The sequence below is a fragment of the Amphiura filiformis genome, chromosome 4 (assembly GCF_039555335.1).
Source record: "Amphiura filiformis chromosome 4, Afil_fr2py, whole genome shotgun sequence".
NCBI lineage: Eukaryota > Metazoa > Echinodermata > Ophiuroidea > Amphilepidida > Amphiuridae > Amphiura > Amphiura filiformis.
Genome location: NC_092631.1, coordinates 163899 through 182910, shown reverse-complemented (window position 1 = coordinate 182910; position 19012 = coordinate 163899). Strand labels below are relative to the sequence as shown.

The following is a 19012-nucleotide window of genomic DNA, read 5'->3' as shown; positions in this document are numbered from 1 at the left end:
ATATATAATTTCTTAATTGGAATTTTAACGGAAGATTACCAGATCAAGTGGATTTATAAGTTTACTCGGAGGATAAACCTACATTGTGTATACAACGTTGACCAGTCGTGCTACATCCTTAAACATCATTGCCAAGTCTAACTTATCGAAGTCGTAAACAAGAATCGGATCATACGCTCCCGCCCGCCTATCTGTAGGAAAGGTACATGTGCACTACAGTTTGTAAATCTCATTGCACCTAGTAGTAAGCCAGTCAGTCAGTGTACTACAACAAGGCAGATAGTCTAAGACGTGCCCTCCTCCCACACCTCGATTCATACATCTTCTAGGCATCAGAATACACGCTACATACTGAATACTTGGGAATGTACTTTGCTGTGTCAGTTTTGCTGTTTACAAAATGAAGACAAGCGGTCAAGCTGCCTACGTACTCACATCTTGTCATCCTCATCCAACAGCGGTTTGGGTATATAACACCATGAATACTGTACGTTATATTCATTTGAATTGTAATTTTTGTTTTGTTTTGAAAAGTATCCATGTTTGGTGATTTCTTGTGAAGAGTTCAATGATCAGTAAATTTCACACATGTGTGCTTGTGAGTATGAGAGTTGTGAGAGTTGATGGGTCAGGGGTGTGTCCTTTTGTCACATGGATTTTTTTTATCTTTTGACAGTGGATTTAGGTAGAGGTGAAAGTGGGGTTGCATTTATTACAAACCAAATTTTTCAATATGTACATACAAAGTTACATAAATATACACTAGAGTGTGGGGTTTGAAGTATGTTTGTACATGTGTAGGGTGGGTTGGTGTAGTTTGGGCATATTTTGTTTGTGGGTGTTGGTTCGAGATATATGCATCTAATTTCATCTCAAATCATGGACTTTTATCTTTTTACTCTGGTAAAGTGGACACACAGGAATTGTGGGTGTCCACATTTCAAAGACACATGCACATAGGGTACCAAACAGCCTAAAAATAAATCTAGCCTTATAGGTCCCCCCATTTGAGGTACATCAGATCCACAATGTGGCTATTATTAGTCCACAGTTTCATGCAGTGTTTGAATATAGGCCTATATGTCCTCGCTTAATAATACAGGTGTACGTGGGTGAATAAGAGGGGGTGTGTGTGCATGTATCTAAGTTAACACTGCGAGTGTGACATTTTGGGACTTAGTTTCAGCTTCATTATTTTGTTCAGATATTTTCCATGACTTTCCATCGCAAAAATTGCAAATGCCAAAGTTGTACGAGAATTGTTATTCACCACGAGCAGCCAGATTTGCCCGTGAAATCAGCTCGATCAAAACACTTGAACTGATCAACAACGATGTTTACAGGAATACAAGAGAACAGACTTGAATAGGACTGTTCCATTTAAAATACATCCACCCCTTATGGAAGAAATGACCTTATAATCTTACACACAGGGAGTGTAAATTTCAAATGGGATTACCTGAATGAGTGGCTCCATTTTGAAATCTACACCCCTTGTGTATGGGAGATGAAGGTCATGCCTTACAGGGGTGTATGGATTTCAAGTGGAATAGCTTATTTTGCTGTGTACCAGGGCCATTAGACATGCTAGAAAAGGAAAACATGACTTTTTCTTTGAACGATTCGGTAATAAAATCGAAAAGGGCTATTAATAGCACTCCATCCTTAAAGTCACCCGCAGGCAGTTTTATTGCATCTACTCTTTCTGAAATCTTACAACTTCAATTTTATCACTCAGAATCTCTTAAGAAATTGACGTTATTTTTAACAAAATGCAATTTTTTAAGGTGCACTTTTACTTACATGTTATCTTAGATCATCGAATAAGTGAAAGAGATGTAGAAATTGTATCCTGTTCATATTTACGTCAAATCCCAAAGACTGCCATATTTGGAGTGAAAATAGCGTTGGGCCTGTTGATGTTTTTCGCAAAACTAGGACACCGCCCGTCTAGTTCATTCACAAGTGGATACCTTACTACAGCAGCAGCGACAATAAAATGGTAGCATATGGGACGGAGAATATCATATGTCGACCAAAATCATGTTATATTCTTCTTCCTTTTTTACCACATATATCTAATCAGGCATCGCAGCCCCAGAATCGCCGCTATACAAATTACTAACCCGTGAGATGCTGTAAAAGCTGCTAAATTTGGGGAAAATATTCATCATGTTACGGGGGAACCGGATTGTATTCCTCGTTTAAGTACACTTGAGATTCTGCTTTGTAGATTTTGTAATATAAATAAACAAGTCATGCTGCTAGAGTTTCTGTTTCATCATCGCGATGAGTGTACTTGGAAATTTTTTGTCAGGGGCTGTGAATCTTACGCTTTTAGTACCGGAGGTATTGTACCAATGTATATAGTAGGTTTGCTGGTTGCAGGCTGAAATCAGGTTATAGATATTGTGCTGTTCCATTAAAAATCCATACACCCCTCCTAAACAGGGGGTGTAGATTTCAAATGGAGTCAATCATTTAGGTAACCCCGTTTGATATGTGCACCCCCTGTGTGGAAGATAATAAGGTCATGTCTTCCATAGGGGGTGGGTGGATTTCAACTGGAATAGCCTAGATATTGGATGTGTGCAATGGAGAGAGATCTATGTCGAAGCTTTGGCTAATTTGATATTGATAACGAGCAAGACCTGGTCAGAAATAGTCGCTCTGCTTTCATTATTATGTCTGTCTATCTCTATCTATCTCAGCCAGTAAATGCTGCCATATTAAATGAGATGTCTTGGGCTTGTATCAAATTGATTTGTATTGGAACTATAAGATTAAACTGGCAGACATGTTAATGGCAAACTGAGGTTGATAACTACTTGAGGAATAAAGTGATCTCTTTGCTGGTGAAAACTGAGGATGTTTGATTTCGAAAATGTGAATCTTTTCTTTTTGTTCCTTGGCTTTTAGCCACAAAAACAAGCTATTTCAACAATGAATCTAGACTTATTCTTCATCATGTGTGTAGGGCCTATGTAGTTCAATTTTAGGTTAGGCTTTCTGCTCCTATTCGAATCTCCTATCTCACCAATTGTTAAACATGAATTGATAATTTAAAGGTAGAAATTAATAACTTAACAAAATTATTCAAAATAAAACACGAGATTGAGAGTATTCCGATTTGGGGCTTGAATAATATAATCTTGATATTGTTAGATACATAAAAATATACCGCACTACTTGTCCTTTTATCTTGCCACTTATTGAAATTCACCCTCCTTACCAGGCTACCATTGGTTGAATAATTAATATCCTGATTAAAACATACCCTTTCACTGTATTTATATCTTGTCTTCTTACTCTCTCAGCTTCTCTCATCTTATTAATGTTGCACATTTTGAGTTCTGACACTATGATCTCATCCCCATGGCATAGATCAATGACGTCCATTCAGCACATGACCTCATCCCCATAGATCAATAACTTCCATTGAACAACCATAGCTCAAAAGTTGACCTGAAGTTGTGGAATAATGAGTTTTTGTACCCAACACACTCAAAGTTCATTCTATGCATGTAGAAGCCTATTGGGGGTTAAAGAACCGCATACTGACATGCAGATGAGCATGTTTGAGACCCTGATGTGTGTTACATGGCTGACATTATCAACTGCTCAGTGCCAAAAGTGGGTTAGAGCAATAGCTGCCATGTGTTGCTTTCGTGTAGATGAGTACAGTATACTGTGTGTAAATTGCCAAATGTTCACAGGGCAGCTAATGCACTTACCCACTTCTGGCACTGAGCGGGGCACTGAGCAGTGGATATGCAGAAACTAGAAGCAATTGACCCATTTGTGGCCTTTCGCTTCCTCAAAATGGAAGTTGCAGATTTACAAATCACTTCAAATTTATACTGATAGTCTATGCCACAGACTTTGACACATTTTGTAATGAGTGCCCAAGTCTTGGACAAAGACTAGATCATCCATGTGATCGATTGTCTGCCTTTTGTAGTTTTCAACTTGGGAAAGAAAATAAAGAGGCCAGCTAAGGCCAGATATAGCAGGTCAGTGGCTTGTTTATAAGGGATATGTATGTATACCTTGTGGTAGCTTTTTTCCTGATACCAACTCCCAGCAGAAATTTAGTAATTGATCCAGTGATGAAGAAGACCTAGCGTAGCCTAAAGACAGCTCTCATCACCTAGAGCACGGTGTACTAAAACGTGATGAAAAATGAGTTATAGATTTATAAAAATAAATGATGTGCGCATTCTGGTCGTGTGATATCATACACCGAGATGGGGATAATATATTGATCTTTTGTATGTGTAAGTATCACTAGGATCCACAACATACTCATCTATCAAGGCACAATTCTTTAACCCCAATACATTTGTACACTCATTGAATGACCTTTGAAAATTTGGGTACTAAAACTCATATTCTGCAACTTGAGGTCAAATTTTGCACTATGATTGTTTAATTGAGGTTTTGAACTATGCCATTGGGATGAGGCCATTGTGGTCCATAAGTGTATATGATCAAGTGAACATGGTTTGGAATTGAGATTACGTATCTGAAGCTTATGGCATTATTTGGTGATCAATGATATTCTATAGTATAGAGTGTGTCCGCAAAAAAAGATGTCACCTATAATAGTTGGCCTTGGCAGTGACGTGAATGATGCGAACTTTGCAAATACCAAAGGTTGCTGCGCATCAGAAAAGTGAAATGTGAGAAAAAATTGCCATGTAGCGGCAGGTTTAATTTCGGTATTTAATAGCAGGCAGTTCATTGAGGTTATTTGTGTTATAAACATGCACACAGTTCGGTTTGTGTATAGACAACAACTGCTGCTGCAGCCTGTAAGGCTTGAAGGCAGTTACTACACATTAATACTCCCACACTTGGATATTTATGTAGAAGCCCGTAATTAAATACACAGGACGGCCAGAGTGATGGGATGATACGTATATATCTGCATCATAGGTATTAACATGCGTTGTCTCCCAGATGCCCACTCTTCTACACTTGCATACAAACACACCAGACACCCACCCACACCCACCCCACCCAACCCCATGCCACACCCTGCATAAATGCTGACATTTGTCTCACGCCGCCTAGAGGTAACTTTTATGTCCATGTCAAGATCTTTTGAAGAAAAATTATGATTGTATCTTGTGTGTATGTTGCACTATAGGAATCTGAAGGCACAGTAAGGATTCATGAAATTCCTCCTATGAGTACCATGTCCATCCTCAAAATATGATGTGATATGAAATTCATCATGTTCATATATGAATGCAACACGTCACACCATATCTGAACACTTCGGACACACCCACACACACTTAACGCCCATGCAGGGCTAACTGGAGAGCTATTTTTCATGCACTGGATTTGATACATTTTTAAATCTTTAGTAGCAAATCTAGCATCAGCTATTGTATATGTCTCTGGCATTTGCTCAGTCAAACTCAAAATTTGACCCAAACCTGACAAGAAAATTATTCTGAAAAAGTTAAGATGTAGCACAGTCTCTGTGTACACTGGATTCTTGATTCCTATGATGATACGCTCGTGATCGCTATTCGAAGAGCGTTGCGGTTTGTGAAACGGGGCTAGTTCTAGTGAAGATGCTTCATTATTATTATGTGGATTTATTTACCAACTATAATGAATAGGATGGAAGGACACTCAGGGAAGGACAAAGAGCACATTCTTAATTAATCAAGCATGATGAATAATGTAAAGGCAGACAGAGTTGCAACAAAATTTCAGCCAGAATCGCTGGTCAATTAATCCAAAGTCACCCAATTTTTCTCTTGACCATTGGGATTTATGGGGTAGGAAACTATTGGAAGTCGTGGGAGCCAGTGTTGAAAAGTTGCCCAATTTATTTCTTAACCTTTGGTTTCTATGGAACAGGAAATTGTCAAAAGTCGTGGGGAAAATCTTCAAAAGTCTCCCAATTGGGCTACCAAATCGCGAGTCAGGCAACCCTGAAGGCAGAACCAATCCAACATTTCCTGCTCATGAACTTTAAATTATTCACAGAGCTCATGATAACACAAATGAAATTAAAGATTGATCAAGCAAACATTGGTGCACCAAGGTCTTTAAGATGCTTTCATTGCTTTCATTTGCTATTGATTTTTTGTACAACTTCAGTATTAAAATGCAGATGAGGAAAGATGAAGAGCCTTGGGAAGCAATACTTAAAAGATGTGATTAGATGCAAAGTATTATGCAAATGAGATTAATATTGGATGGTTAATTCCTCTGCATCAAAAGATGTGATTAGATGTGCATATTATGCAAATGAGATGAATATTGGACTCTCAAGTCCTCTGCATCTTGTTAGGAGAAAATAGTATTCACCATGTTATGTGCATGGTTACCAAGCCCCTGATTTGGTAGCCCAATTGGGATTGTTTTTGAAGATTTGATAAGTTTATTTTGTGATCATTTTATTCCTGCTAATGTAATACCTACTAGGGCTCATATTGAAATACCCTACCACGCTTTCACACAGAAAGAAGGCAGGATTCCCCTCGCTAAGCGCGTGCCTCAGGAAAGCTCATAAAACGGATGGATTATATGCATCAGTGATACACCCTGCCTTTTGAAGTGGTCTGGTGACAAGTGGCTAATTGCAGTGTTATAATCACACAGGATTTTAACAAAAGAAGGCTAGCACAGGAAAGCTGCAGGATGGCGCATACCTTCCTGTGTAAGGGAATTTCAATATGAGCCCTAAGACTACTAACATCCAAACAGTGCCAGGAAGAATTGGGATTAGTACAGTCGGGTTAACACCATACTCTTTTTGAAATTCTGGATCTGGATCTGGATATTTGTGTCGGTAGAACACCTCCTAAAAAAGGCAACATCACCAACTTCTTGCTGCTAAGTGGATGGACGCGGCAACTAATTTAATTTATCTGGAGCTGGATCGCTTTCTTGAAGCTGGCCAGAGTTGGTGCCTCAACAACTTTTTCTGGTAAACTGTTCCATTCAGGTATGGTTGTTGGAAAAAAGGTGTCCCCGTATCGTCTGGTTTTGTACCTAATCTGGGTGAATTTTTGTGAATTGACTGCATTTAAGCTATATGTACTTCAGGTATGTTCTCTATACACACTACACAGGAGTGGGGTCTGATGGCTTGTAGCCCCCCCCCCCCCTCTGAAGGATGGAGTAATCTCATGATTCATTCATTTATCCATGGGGAGAGCGAAAGTTGGGCTGGAAATTCTTGGCAACATGGTGAACGTGACACTTATGCCACTTAATATGATCGTCTCTTATCAAGATGATGTGTTCTTGATGGAGCATTCATTAAGGATGACAAGAATGGATTAGATACAAAGTATTATGCAAATCAAATGACAAGTATTATGAAAGTTAGATGAATATTGATTAGATGAGCTAGCCATGCTTCCTGCTAAAGGAGCTAGGATATCGTTTAAGAATCTTGCGGTAGGAAGTAATTTATCAAGCATATCTCCTGAATCTTAATTTATGCATGTTCTTGACCAATAATAGTGTGATTACAATCATCTGTGCAGCTAATTGCATCGCATTATTCTTCTACCTGAACTTGAAGTTGTTTCTGCATTAGGTGATTTTTCAAGGAAACAAGCTGATACAATTACAATCACATTTGTATTACTGAAAAGAGAAATGAAGAATAACCTTCACGAATGTTGAAAATGTACTATGCAAAATAGAAGTTTCATGCGTTTTGTGCAAATCTGATAGCTAGGGGTGAAGCATTGCAAAGTGCATTTGCCTGAAAGAATTGGAACAAACTTCAAGATATATAGAAAGTAGATGCATTATTATGATGATGACTCCAATTTCTTAGCACTAGCGTCGACTGCAGGCGACATGTTTCTCAATTTTCTTTGAAAATTAAAAAATGTCAGAATTGTACATTTGCATGACCATATTTGGAATCAGCATGAAAAATGCATTAAAATGAGTACAAACAAGCCCAGAATTGGTTCAGTGATTCTTGAGGTATTTCTTGATATTTTCAAAAATATCTCAAAATGGGGACTTTTTATTTTTGAACCCAGCATGCAAAGTATTAAAGTTTCCTGGTATCTTGAGGGGGAGAAGATGTCAAAGATGCAAAACGCATCTCACTCGATGTAGTAGTTAAATGTATGAAAGATAAAAAAGAAACTTCACACAATTTTGGGGGAAACTGAATCTGGATTTGAGATTATTAGTGTTAATGGCCATTTCCCATTAAGTACAATAGGTTTTTGATGATGCACATTATGAAGGAAGTTTATTAAAAGGATGCATCCAGTTTGGTGTGATAGTGATCTTGATGGATTATACCTGAATCACCTGGATTGTTTTATAATGCTTTGTAGCTTCAACATTAAAAGTCCAAGTCCTGAAATATTTTCTCACAATATCTCCAGAACCACTGAACCAATACTAGGCTTGTTTGTACTCATTTTAATGCATTTTTCATGCTGATTTTTTCTCCCATTTTATGCTGAAATTTTTGACAAAATTGAAACTTGTCGTCTGCAGTTGACCCCCGGCCCCGCATGGAGAGAGTTACACATTCATCTCAGGCTGCGGTTCTGTAACTTCAAATAATAACCTTTGTAAGTTAAGAATATGGCGAGTACTACCTCATACTCCACACCTTGGTGTCAAATTTTGAGCTATGATTGTTAAATGGAGACAAATGAACTGTGCCATAAGAGATGAGACTACTTTAAGGTCATGTGAGCGGATTGTAAAATGTGTTACACTGAATTACAATGCTCATGTAAGCATGACCAGAAATCTTTCCATCGTAATACACAAGACCTGCCAAGCGTGGATGCATGGCTATCCAGCGTGTCCGTCCGTCCTTCTCACAGAACCTTGTCAGTAGTAGGTTTCACAGTCAAGTTAAAATTGACCTTTTCGGTCAATCCCATAAGCCTTTGCGAGTACACCGGAGAACTCATCATTTGACGTCACGCCAACTTACAATGCGCAGTAATGATGTTCGATAAACGATGTGCACATCGGCGCAGATTGACATGACGTCAAATGACGAGTTCTCAGGTGTACTCGCAAAGGCTTATGGGATTTACCGAAAAGGTAAATCATGGATCCATGATGCCATGTGACATTTGGTTGTCCCATGTGTCAGTGTGTGATGCGTATATAATGTAGGGATGCTGGTTTGAGATTTGATGTCTGAAGTGCATTTGGTGTGACAATATGTGTCATGTTTGCATGCGGAGAATGAACTGTGACAGTTGGTTATGAGATTACATAACATAAAACTTGACTGTTTTATGTGTCGGGGTGTGATGGACATTGAGATGGGATTTGATTATGGGAGTGTATTTGTTGCGACAATGTGTGTCATATGTGGGAAATGAACTTTGACAGTTGGTTATGAGACTACATAACACGACACTTGGCAGTTTTATTGTGTCAGAGTGTAGTATACCAAAGATTTGAATCATTTTTGGATATACGGACATTGAGTTCGGATTTGATGCTCAAAGTGCACTTGGGTGTGACAATTTGTGTCTTATTTGCATGTGGAAAATGAACTGTGACAAATTGGTTATGAGACTATATGACAATTGACTGTCCCATGTCTCGGGAAGTGATATACAGTGGCATATGCATGTGAGAAATGAACTGTGAGTGTTTGTTATGAGGCTCTGGGAAGGTGGTCAAGTTGCCATGGTAATAGTATGAAGGATGAATATTGAAAAAGATGTTGAGCTATAGTGATGATGTTGATCACATGGGCCTATAAGTTTCAATTGAAGCTAACTGGAAAATTTATCCAGTAATATTCAGCGGCTAATGGCCATGATGGCTGAGAGCATAGATCTGTTTCTATTGAGCAAAATTAATACTGTAGTCGGTAAATAGAAACATGCTAATCTGACGAAGCGTTGAATTTGAATGTCATTGTTTTCATCTAGATGACGTATTCTACATGTAAGACTTGAGGGATTCAAGTTTGTAACTACTCCGTCCCTTTTTACCAGCCCATGCTACCCAGCTCGCAATTTGCACCTTATCCTATTCCTATCGCTTTTATAATGTATTCAGCTCATCGATACCTACTCATCAAGCTGTCTTGGTGTGTGATGTAGGCTTTAATCGGTTTCAGCTCAATTTGCAAACCTTTCAGACGTGTCTGCATTTTCTTACACATTTTGAGCGCATTTGGTAACCATTTCACTTGATCAAAGTTCCTTTTACCATTTGCTGGGTATTTATTCAGCATGTTCAGTGGATCCTGGAGTACTGGGTCTTCAGCCCATCATGTTTAGAAATTGGCTAAACTTGTAAAAAGAGGATATACATGTAAATAACTTTTCACATGAAAGACATGTGTTTTATTCCTCATTGGGTTGAAGAAAGTCAGAGAAACTGAATACAGTAATAGTGAGAAAACTATTTTAGCAGAAATGTAGGGTCTAGAACATGTAGAATGGTATATGGTATCCAGCTTCTCCAAGCAATACTGAACCACAGGCTCTATTTATAAGTGAACTTTAACCACATCCTGGAGCAAGGTCAGGAAAATGACTGAACTTTGCCTCCTTAATCCAATACATGTAACAAATTATAACTGAACTTTGCCATCAGAGAGCTCACTGAACTTTTTGTCAATTTGGTCCACTATTTTGTGACACCCTGAATTTTTACTCCCATGTCAGGGAAATAAACTGTGTGTGGTCTACTGCCAAGAGCATAGAGAGCTACTTCAGGGTAACCATGGTAGCAAGCTATCATCATCAACAATTATCCATCATGGTAATTCCCTCTTTTGTTAGAGGCATTTACTTGTATTGTGTTGTGCAATCATGGTACAATTTAGTTTATTTATTTATGTAAATTATTTTCAAATGGCAAAACAGGCAGTATCAGTGGTGATTTCTTTGTAATGATTTGTTTGAACATAAATTACTTAGTTTTCAAATTTGATCATTACAAAAATGGATTTATAGGAAGATAGAAGCTTGCTTGAATCATGCAAAACCACAAAATCTCTGCAAAAATGAGGATGAGCTCAAACAAAAATTGTCTGCATTATACAGCTGTAGGCCTGTAGACCGAAAATGTTTGTCATCATTAATATTGTAATAAAGCGTAAGTCTGTGTGCACACATGGCATGATATTTAATAGTGTTTAATTGGGCTACGTGATGAAAACCTGGGTTGACTTCCATATCATGGGGTGATGAACAGTGAAGAAGATGAAGCTTTACGTCTCGTCTTTTCTGGGCTGGACATAAGCTTAACAAAAAATCTGATCCTTCTGCGAAACCATTTTAGGTCATGGCAAAGGGTAGATGTTTTCTGGATGCTGATAGTGATAGGCTTGCTTGAATTTATAGGTAGCTGGCTTGTTTATACACTCTGAATATTCTAGTTTGCACATTAGTCTGTTGATAATCTGTTGAGTAAAATCTTACACAACGAAAATACAGAAAATTATGGTCCACATGCTTGCAATGTTGAGAAAGCCGGACTAAGCCCATATTCTTAATATATTGACTTTTTGGTATAAAGTACTCTTCTTTGTGTGCAATTTTGTGGGAGAGTTGTTGGCGATAAATGTTGGGTATTTTTTAGAGTGTACGTACAAGCGGTTTCATGGAGTGAGAACAGTTGTTTGAATCTATATCAGTTGATATCCGGTTGATAAGTTCAGTGTGCAAGTTCGTACAGTGTTCAGTAAATGTCAGTATTTCCAGTAATACACTGTTAAAATACTGTGTAATTTTTTAACACAATGTTGGACCAACAGTAAACAACTCAACTTTTGTGTGAAATCTTTTTATGTTATATTGTCAATAGGAATGGGTTTTTTACCCAAACATTTGGTAAAATTACCCTGCATTCTTACAGTTCAATGAAAAGTATATTCACATTGCTATAATACTGTATATGTATATGTGCTATTCACAAGCTTTTTTCGTAGTTAATTTCATAACTGCGACTGAATTTAAAAGCCCGAAAAATTTTCTTTACCCATAGTCTTTAATGTGTAACTGTTAGTGTTTGTAATCGCGAATATACAACTACAAAACTGCTCCGAAAGTTCTGTAAAATCGCGAAAAAATAAAAACCGTGAAAATATCACACTTTATAGTTGTCAAAGAACGAGTAGAAAACAGAAGGTGAGAAGACTGGTTCAATATTTATTACTGTGTAAAAGGCTACAGTATAATAAAGGCTAGAGTATAATTTATTATATCCCAACATTTGATGGATCATGGGCTAGTTCAGTGCCAGTTCACATTCATCAAGGCAGATTAATTATGCATATAGTCGTAGTGAACCCAGTGATGATGCCACGACAACAGGCAGGCGTGACGAGGTTACATCTCACTGGTTGTGGTGTATATCCCGGGGTTTACATGCAACCAAGATGCCGTGAGCGTCAAGTGCTGCTTTGCATACAAGCAAGCAATAAATCTTAAAGCGTATGAAATACAATAATTGCACCGTAGTTTCTTCACGATTTTTCAGATATGTTTGTTATAGTCTGGTGACATAGACTAAAAGTAACATTGAACGGAGAAAAATTGATATTGGTAAGATTTGTGAGTTTGTGATGTATCAAATAGGCCTTTGGTGTGACATTGTTTTGAGTTGTCAAAATGATGAATTTGAAATTCCACTGTTTTGTAGCTTTATGACAAGTATCTTGTCATGGATGCGAAGTCATGTAGCGTGTTCCCTTCTTTGAGGGCAGATGATGAATTTGATGATGGTAATTTTGTTTAGTTCACAATACTCAATAGTATTATGTGCTTGGGGTTGTATGCGTTTGTAAATGCCGTCTAACGAGGACCTACATATGGATACACACCGTAAAACGAGGACACACCTCCAAACGAGGACGTCCGCGTTTTGAAACTATGCCCAGGATGACGTAAATGATGCAAATATGCATATAAGATAGCATATAAGATAGGTCCCCCATATCGGGTATATGACGGGTCTCAGTTGGATAGTAAGTTGCCTGGTGTGTTTGCGTGAGGTCCACGGTGTGTCGATTAAAAACGGGTGTGTAAGTCCTCGGTTAGATCCTTCTAAAGTCGAGGTCCTCGTTTGAACGTATTTACAAACAGGGGTGTGTGTGTAGGGGTGTGTTTGTTTTCACCTACAAACATGGACTTTGAGTCCACACTTATGTAGTGAAAAACCACACATAGCGATCCACAGTCATAAGACTGTAGACGGGGGTAGAGGGTGCTATACAGCAGAACTTTGCATATATGGAAAAGGATCCTCTATCGCAGATGTAATACCAGGTCTGTGGTTAGGGGTGAAGTATCACAGAAGTCCATGTTTTGATTATGATATATATGTGTGAATGGGGCCACAGTTTCACTTTTAACAACCACACACACTATACGGGTCCACGGTTATTGGTAAAAATGTAGGTGTGTGTAGGGGTGTGCGCACTAGTAAAGTGAAAAAGTTATACTATATTTATAGTTGGCAACCCAAACAGTAATCATATTTTTAAGCCAAGGCCATTTGGGCCATATGGTTTGAAATATACTGGGGGCCCTACGGCTAAAAATCTATGGACCCTCTTCAATTTTCATGGGCCCCAACTCAAATTGTAAAATTGTACACAATATTTATTCAAGAATATTTTTGTATTAACTCTGGTCTGTCCCAACTCTCATCTGTAGTAATGAAAATCTTCACCTACTACACTTCATGTATGAGTACTGAAAACATCATTCCATCATATCTGTAAAATTAACCCCCACATGAGTTCCAAACCCAATATCCCATTTATTGTAATCATCACTCTCGCTGCTCGCATCATTCCATCTCAGAATAATGCCAGATATCATTCAGTCACATCTTCCTCCGGTCTCAAGCGGATTGATAAAGGTCAACGGTATAGTGTCCATCCGTCCTCAAATATTGATCCATATGCACTTTGATGTGCCAGTAATGATGGCTGATTTGATTAAAGCTTGGTCGTTAACTCTACGAGGAGGTTGTCTATTCGTTAGTCATCAGTTAAAGTACTAATTCAATCGCAGGAGAAGAAAAGTATTGTAATTGTATCTTTTGCAATTCTGTTTGTTCTATGAGTCTCTCTGTTGTATTTTTAAATCAATATTAGTTTGTTGTGTTGCAATACCGATTATACCGGTGAATAATATTTTGACTTGACTGGCGATGAATAAATTTGTTTTCAGTGCTAAAGGGTATAACTGTATGCATCTTGCATGAAATATGTTGCTCAATGTAATAGCTAGGAATATGGAGTAAATGTTTTCCTTAAGCTTTTCTGTTTTGTAACAAGTATCTTGTTGAGCTGTAATTGGAAGATTGTAGTGGGCAAGTGGGTACGGGTGGGTAAGTGAGTGAGTGGGTAAGAGAGTGAGTAAGTGGGCGAGTGATTGAATATAGTGAGTGAGTGAATAATTGAATGATTATTTGAGTTAGTAAGTGATTGAGTAAGTGATTGAGTGTGTGAGTGAATAATTGGTTCATTGATTACGTAAGTGATTGAGTGAGTGAGGGAATGGGCAGTGCCGAATGGGCATGGGAATGATTGAGTAAGTGATTGAATGATTGATTGAGTATAGTGAGTGAATGGGTATGTGAGTGAGCGAGTGAGCCTGTGAGTGAGCGAGGAAGAATATGAAAAGTGTAGAGTGGCAAATGTTGAATCTGGCTACAAATGAAGTAATTGCTAACACATTATTATATAATGTTTAAACTATATTCTCATCTCTATCTTTACTTCTTCTTTGTATCTTTACAGCAATCATATCCACCAATGCGCAGTATGCCGCCCCCTAGTCCAAGCAATACCGGCTCCGGCAGCTCCGGATCCGGGTCATCGTCACAACAACACTCACCACATTCACAAAGTTCAACACAAAGTAGTCAACATGGTGTAGAGAAACTGAGCAAGACAAACCTCTACATAAGGGGCCTTCCATTATCAACCACAGATGAAGATCTTGTCAACCTTTGTAGTCCGTAAGTACCACTACTCCAGCCCGCTAATTATTTTTCCGTAGTTAACATTTGAATAGGGAGCCCATTTAAAGAACTGTATATGTGGTATCCCGCACAACCGTATTAGGGTTAAGTTTAGGGTTAGGAAATTAAACTTTCTCCTATTCAAATGTTAACTCCGGAAAAATATATTGCCTCCAGCCCACCCTTCCTCCCAAGTATAAACAAAGTATCTCCTACAATATTTGAGCCATTTTGGCCGCCCCAATTTCTTGATGGCTGCCCCAATATGTTCGACCTTACTACGGCTCTGATACATTGCCCATCCCTGTTGAAGGTGTTGCCAGTTTATGTTTCAGAAAAATGCTGAAATAATGTGCTACTTTGGCTCTGAGGAAAATATGTTAACAAAAATATATGCTGCTTTCCCATAGTATAATAACGTTGTCATCCTCAACATCAAGTGGTATGAATCAAGCTTAATAAGTTGTTAGTTGCTCAAAATCACCAAAATCTTTTGTAATTAATTTGTTGTTTTAAAAGTATGTGAAAACAAAAATATCTCCGGAACTATATCTATAATTTTGATAGCATTTTGTCCCCTGCCAACTAAATGGGGAAGAATGTTACAAAAACCAAAATTAATTTTGAGCCATAGAAACGACTCATTTGCTTGATTGGGCCACATTTATATGCATATTGTAGAGTGTTTTATGCTCATCGTGGTACGGCAAATATTGTCCATTTTATTCCCGATAGATGTTGCAATGGTATAGACTATTCTTGTGAGTCTTCGTGATTACAGCTAATTTGACAAATTAGCAAATCTTCATCTAGATATTTAATACGATAAAGCGGTGCTTTGGGGGTTCCGCCGACGCTAAATTTGAATTTAATGGGCTTGGCTCTTGGGATAATAAGTGGCTTAATAGGTTGAATTTAATAAGCGATTCTAGACAAAATAGGAACATCTTTGGAAGGAGAAGATAGATCCCATCTAGGTCAAGGTAATTAGATCGATTGTCATTGTTGCGTACCGACTGTAGATTTAACCGTATTCATTCAAGTTCAGGAAGTTGATTTTGTGTCTAGTGTAACAAAGTAACGAGGATAGTTTGTAGTTAGAAGTAAATTACTTAGTACGTGGCTGGGTCTTGTATGACAAAAGCAGAGTGGCATCTCTGATCGAAAATCGGTTATACTTTTTTTTTTTAAGTGAACACCGGAATTCCACATTCTGATATCTTGGTGTACTCTGTGCTATATGTACCTTATGTAGCTAAAATGGTTTGTGGAATTTTCCCTTTTCAGGGAAGTTTTGACAAAACTAGACTGGCATCATTGATCACAGAAACATAAAAGTTGTACATACTTGAAAAAAGGTGAGCACAGGAAATCACTTAAATTGCAATTCACAATCACACCAATACATCTTAACGAAATCTTGGTGCACTATCGCTGTATGCCTTTTTATAACTAGAGTTTTACTCTTGCTGGTATGCATGTAAAACCACTTGTCAGTGGTTATTAGGGAAGATGGAGGAGTGAATGGATTGGAACACACAAGGTAGTCTGTCATTGCCAAGCTATGTGGTTAAGGTGACACTCCATGGTTGAGGCCCATGTGGTTAGATTTTCTGGGAGGAGGAATTTGTATGTGTATCTTAGTCAAAAATGTGGTGTAAGTTTTCAGAATCAATGTAGGTCTGATTTTAAATTTCTTGAAGTATAGTATTAACCCTAACTTACAGGAGGCTTTTGGTGGAAGGGGATGAAGGGAAGGAAGAAGGATGATGAAGAGAACAGTTGTTTTCTCAGGTCCGGTTTTGAACCATGGCCCGGAATTGTAGGGTGCTGGGCCCCGTGCTGGGCACCTGGGCTGGGCACATGACCGGGGAGGACAAGCCACAAGTCCTCCCTGGACTTGACAAGCCACAAGTCCTCCCCGGACTTGGCCAGACAACATGTAGGTGTGTTCTTGTGTGATGCAGGACTTCGCTTTCTGCTGTAGCTTCTTGTAGCCACCTGGTATAATTGAAGACCGAATTAAAAAGACTAGTTTGCATATGACGTCCTGTCAACCAGACCAAAAATGCTGTACTGTGCAGGCCAGCAACCAATCACGCCGCGCCTTTGCCTGACGTCAGACGCAAACTAGTATTTTAATTCGGTCTTCAATTATAGCTTTGAGAATAAGGTAACTTCATTCATAAACAATATTTTTAAAGGGAGTGAGACCCCTCCCCTTTAATCCCCAGCTGTATAAATGTGTTCCGTGCACCTGTATCATTTGCAGGATCCACAGATTTTGGTTGATTTTCAGGAAATGGATCGAATCTGTTACCCAGGTTACAACTCAGGTGATCATAACAGAATTATTGTGGAATGGTATACTTGGTAGCTCTCTCCTCCTTAAATTCTGAATTAAAAGGCAAAGCTACACCCAATGGCAGTGTGCCACTACATTCCAGTGTGTTTTGTACCCACATGAATACCCAACCACACTGTCATCATGGCATACAATGCTGCTGAATTCCGCGCATTTTCCCCTGGTTGATGTCATCAGTGTTAAATGATGTCGGAATTACAATTAGAGAAATAGTGCTCGGTGAGGCTTTAATTTGGCAAAGTAAATAGACGTGAGTGAGTTGCTACTGGTATATATTCAGTCGCAGGTGATTTAATTATGTTTTGTGAGTGGGATCGTTGCCTTTTTGACATCATGTGGGATGTGAAGAAATACCTTTGTTGTTCCATGTTTGTGTGGTATGGAATACGAAAATTGGATTAGAAATTCTGCTACCACTGGCACTGAGCTGCGCAAGTGTTTTCTCAAAGATTGTTTAGTACCTAGATTAATGAATACATTATGTCTCCCATTGTGCCTTGTGGGCAAATTGAAATTCTGATAAGGTATTCATATAGGTGATCCCAAATGTGTCTTACTACAAATATTGTGTCATCTTTCTAGTTACTTGCACTAAGAACATCATCAGGTAAAAATAATGAAATATTGTTGAGATCCCAGATGGGGTTATTTATCAATTTCTATGTTTCTTGCACAACCCCAACTATTTTCGCGGGATCCCGTTATTTAGCGGGCTCCGTCCCGTTATTTAGCGGGCTCCGTCCCGTTATTTAGCGGGCTCCGTCCCGTTATTTAGCGGGCTCTGTCCCGTTATTTCGCGGGCTCATCCCGTTATTGCGGGATGAGTCATCCCGTTGTTTAGCGGGCCCACATTATTTTGCGGGATGAGTCCTCCCATTATTGCGGGATGACTCATACCAGGATGTGTGCCCATCAAGTCCAAAAACTGGTTGACTATCTCTGGTCTGGAGAAAGTTTTCCATCTCTGGCAAACCAGCAACATGGTTCAGGCAAAGCCAGGCTTTAATTAAACGATAGGCATCATTCGGACATGATAATCATTAAATTGTTCAGATTTCAGTACACATTAGGCCTGGCATTTTCGGGTAATTTTGTACCCTGATACCCGGCGCATTTTTCAAGGCGGGTAACGGGTACCAAATTGCAAAAAAAAAAAAAAAAAGAAAAAGTTTTTTGTTTTTTTAAGTTTTTTTTTTTTCGGTTTTGTAGTGTCGGTGGACCTAGACCTAAATGCTAGGATCATTCATGGTTGACCTAAAAAAATTTGAATGCATTTTGAAATCATTAATAGAGTATGACATGAATACAAATTATCAATTTTCATATTAAAAATACAAAACATCTTGAATTTTTTTTTTATTTCAACCATGAATGATCCTAGCATTTATGTCTAGGTCCAGGGACACTACAAAACCGAAAAAAAAAACTTAAAATTTTTTTTGAATTTCGGGTACCGGGCAGGGTATTTCCTGCCCGTGTAATGTAATCTCGGGCGGGTACCCGTTTACCCGCCCGAAAATGCCAGCCTTAGTACACATGCACCTCTTTTCAGCTTTTGACAGACATTTTATACATTAAAGGTCTAATTGTCTTCCACAGTGTTTGCACTTGGAATGATTTTATGTATGATTGAATTAGATTTTAGGTATATGAAGAAGTTTGAATGATATT

At 38.5% G+C, this 19012-nt stretch overlaps 1 protein-coding gene across 6 annotated transcripts in view; it reads left to right on the top strand.

The window, feature by feature from the left end:
- The window catches only part of LOC140150449 (RNA-binding motif, single-stranded-interacting protein 2-like), a 435798-nt gene that overhangs the window by 309598 nt on the left and 107188 nt on the right, over positions 1 to 19012 (top strand). For all 6 annotated transcript variants that reach the window (XM_072172466.1, XM_072172461.1, XM_072172467.1 and 3 more), the window contains exon 6: positions 14753 to 14973. In XM_072172466.1, coding sequence (XP_072028567.1) covers positions 14753 to 14973 — 221 coding nt within the window. The remainder of the gene's footprint in view (positions 1 to 14752; positions 14974 to 19012) is intronic.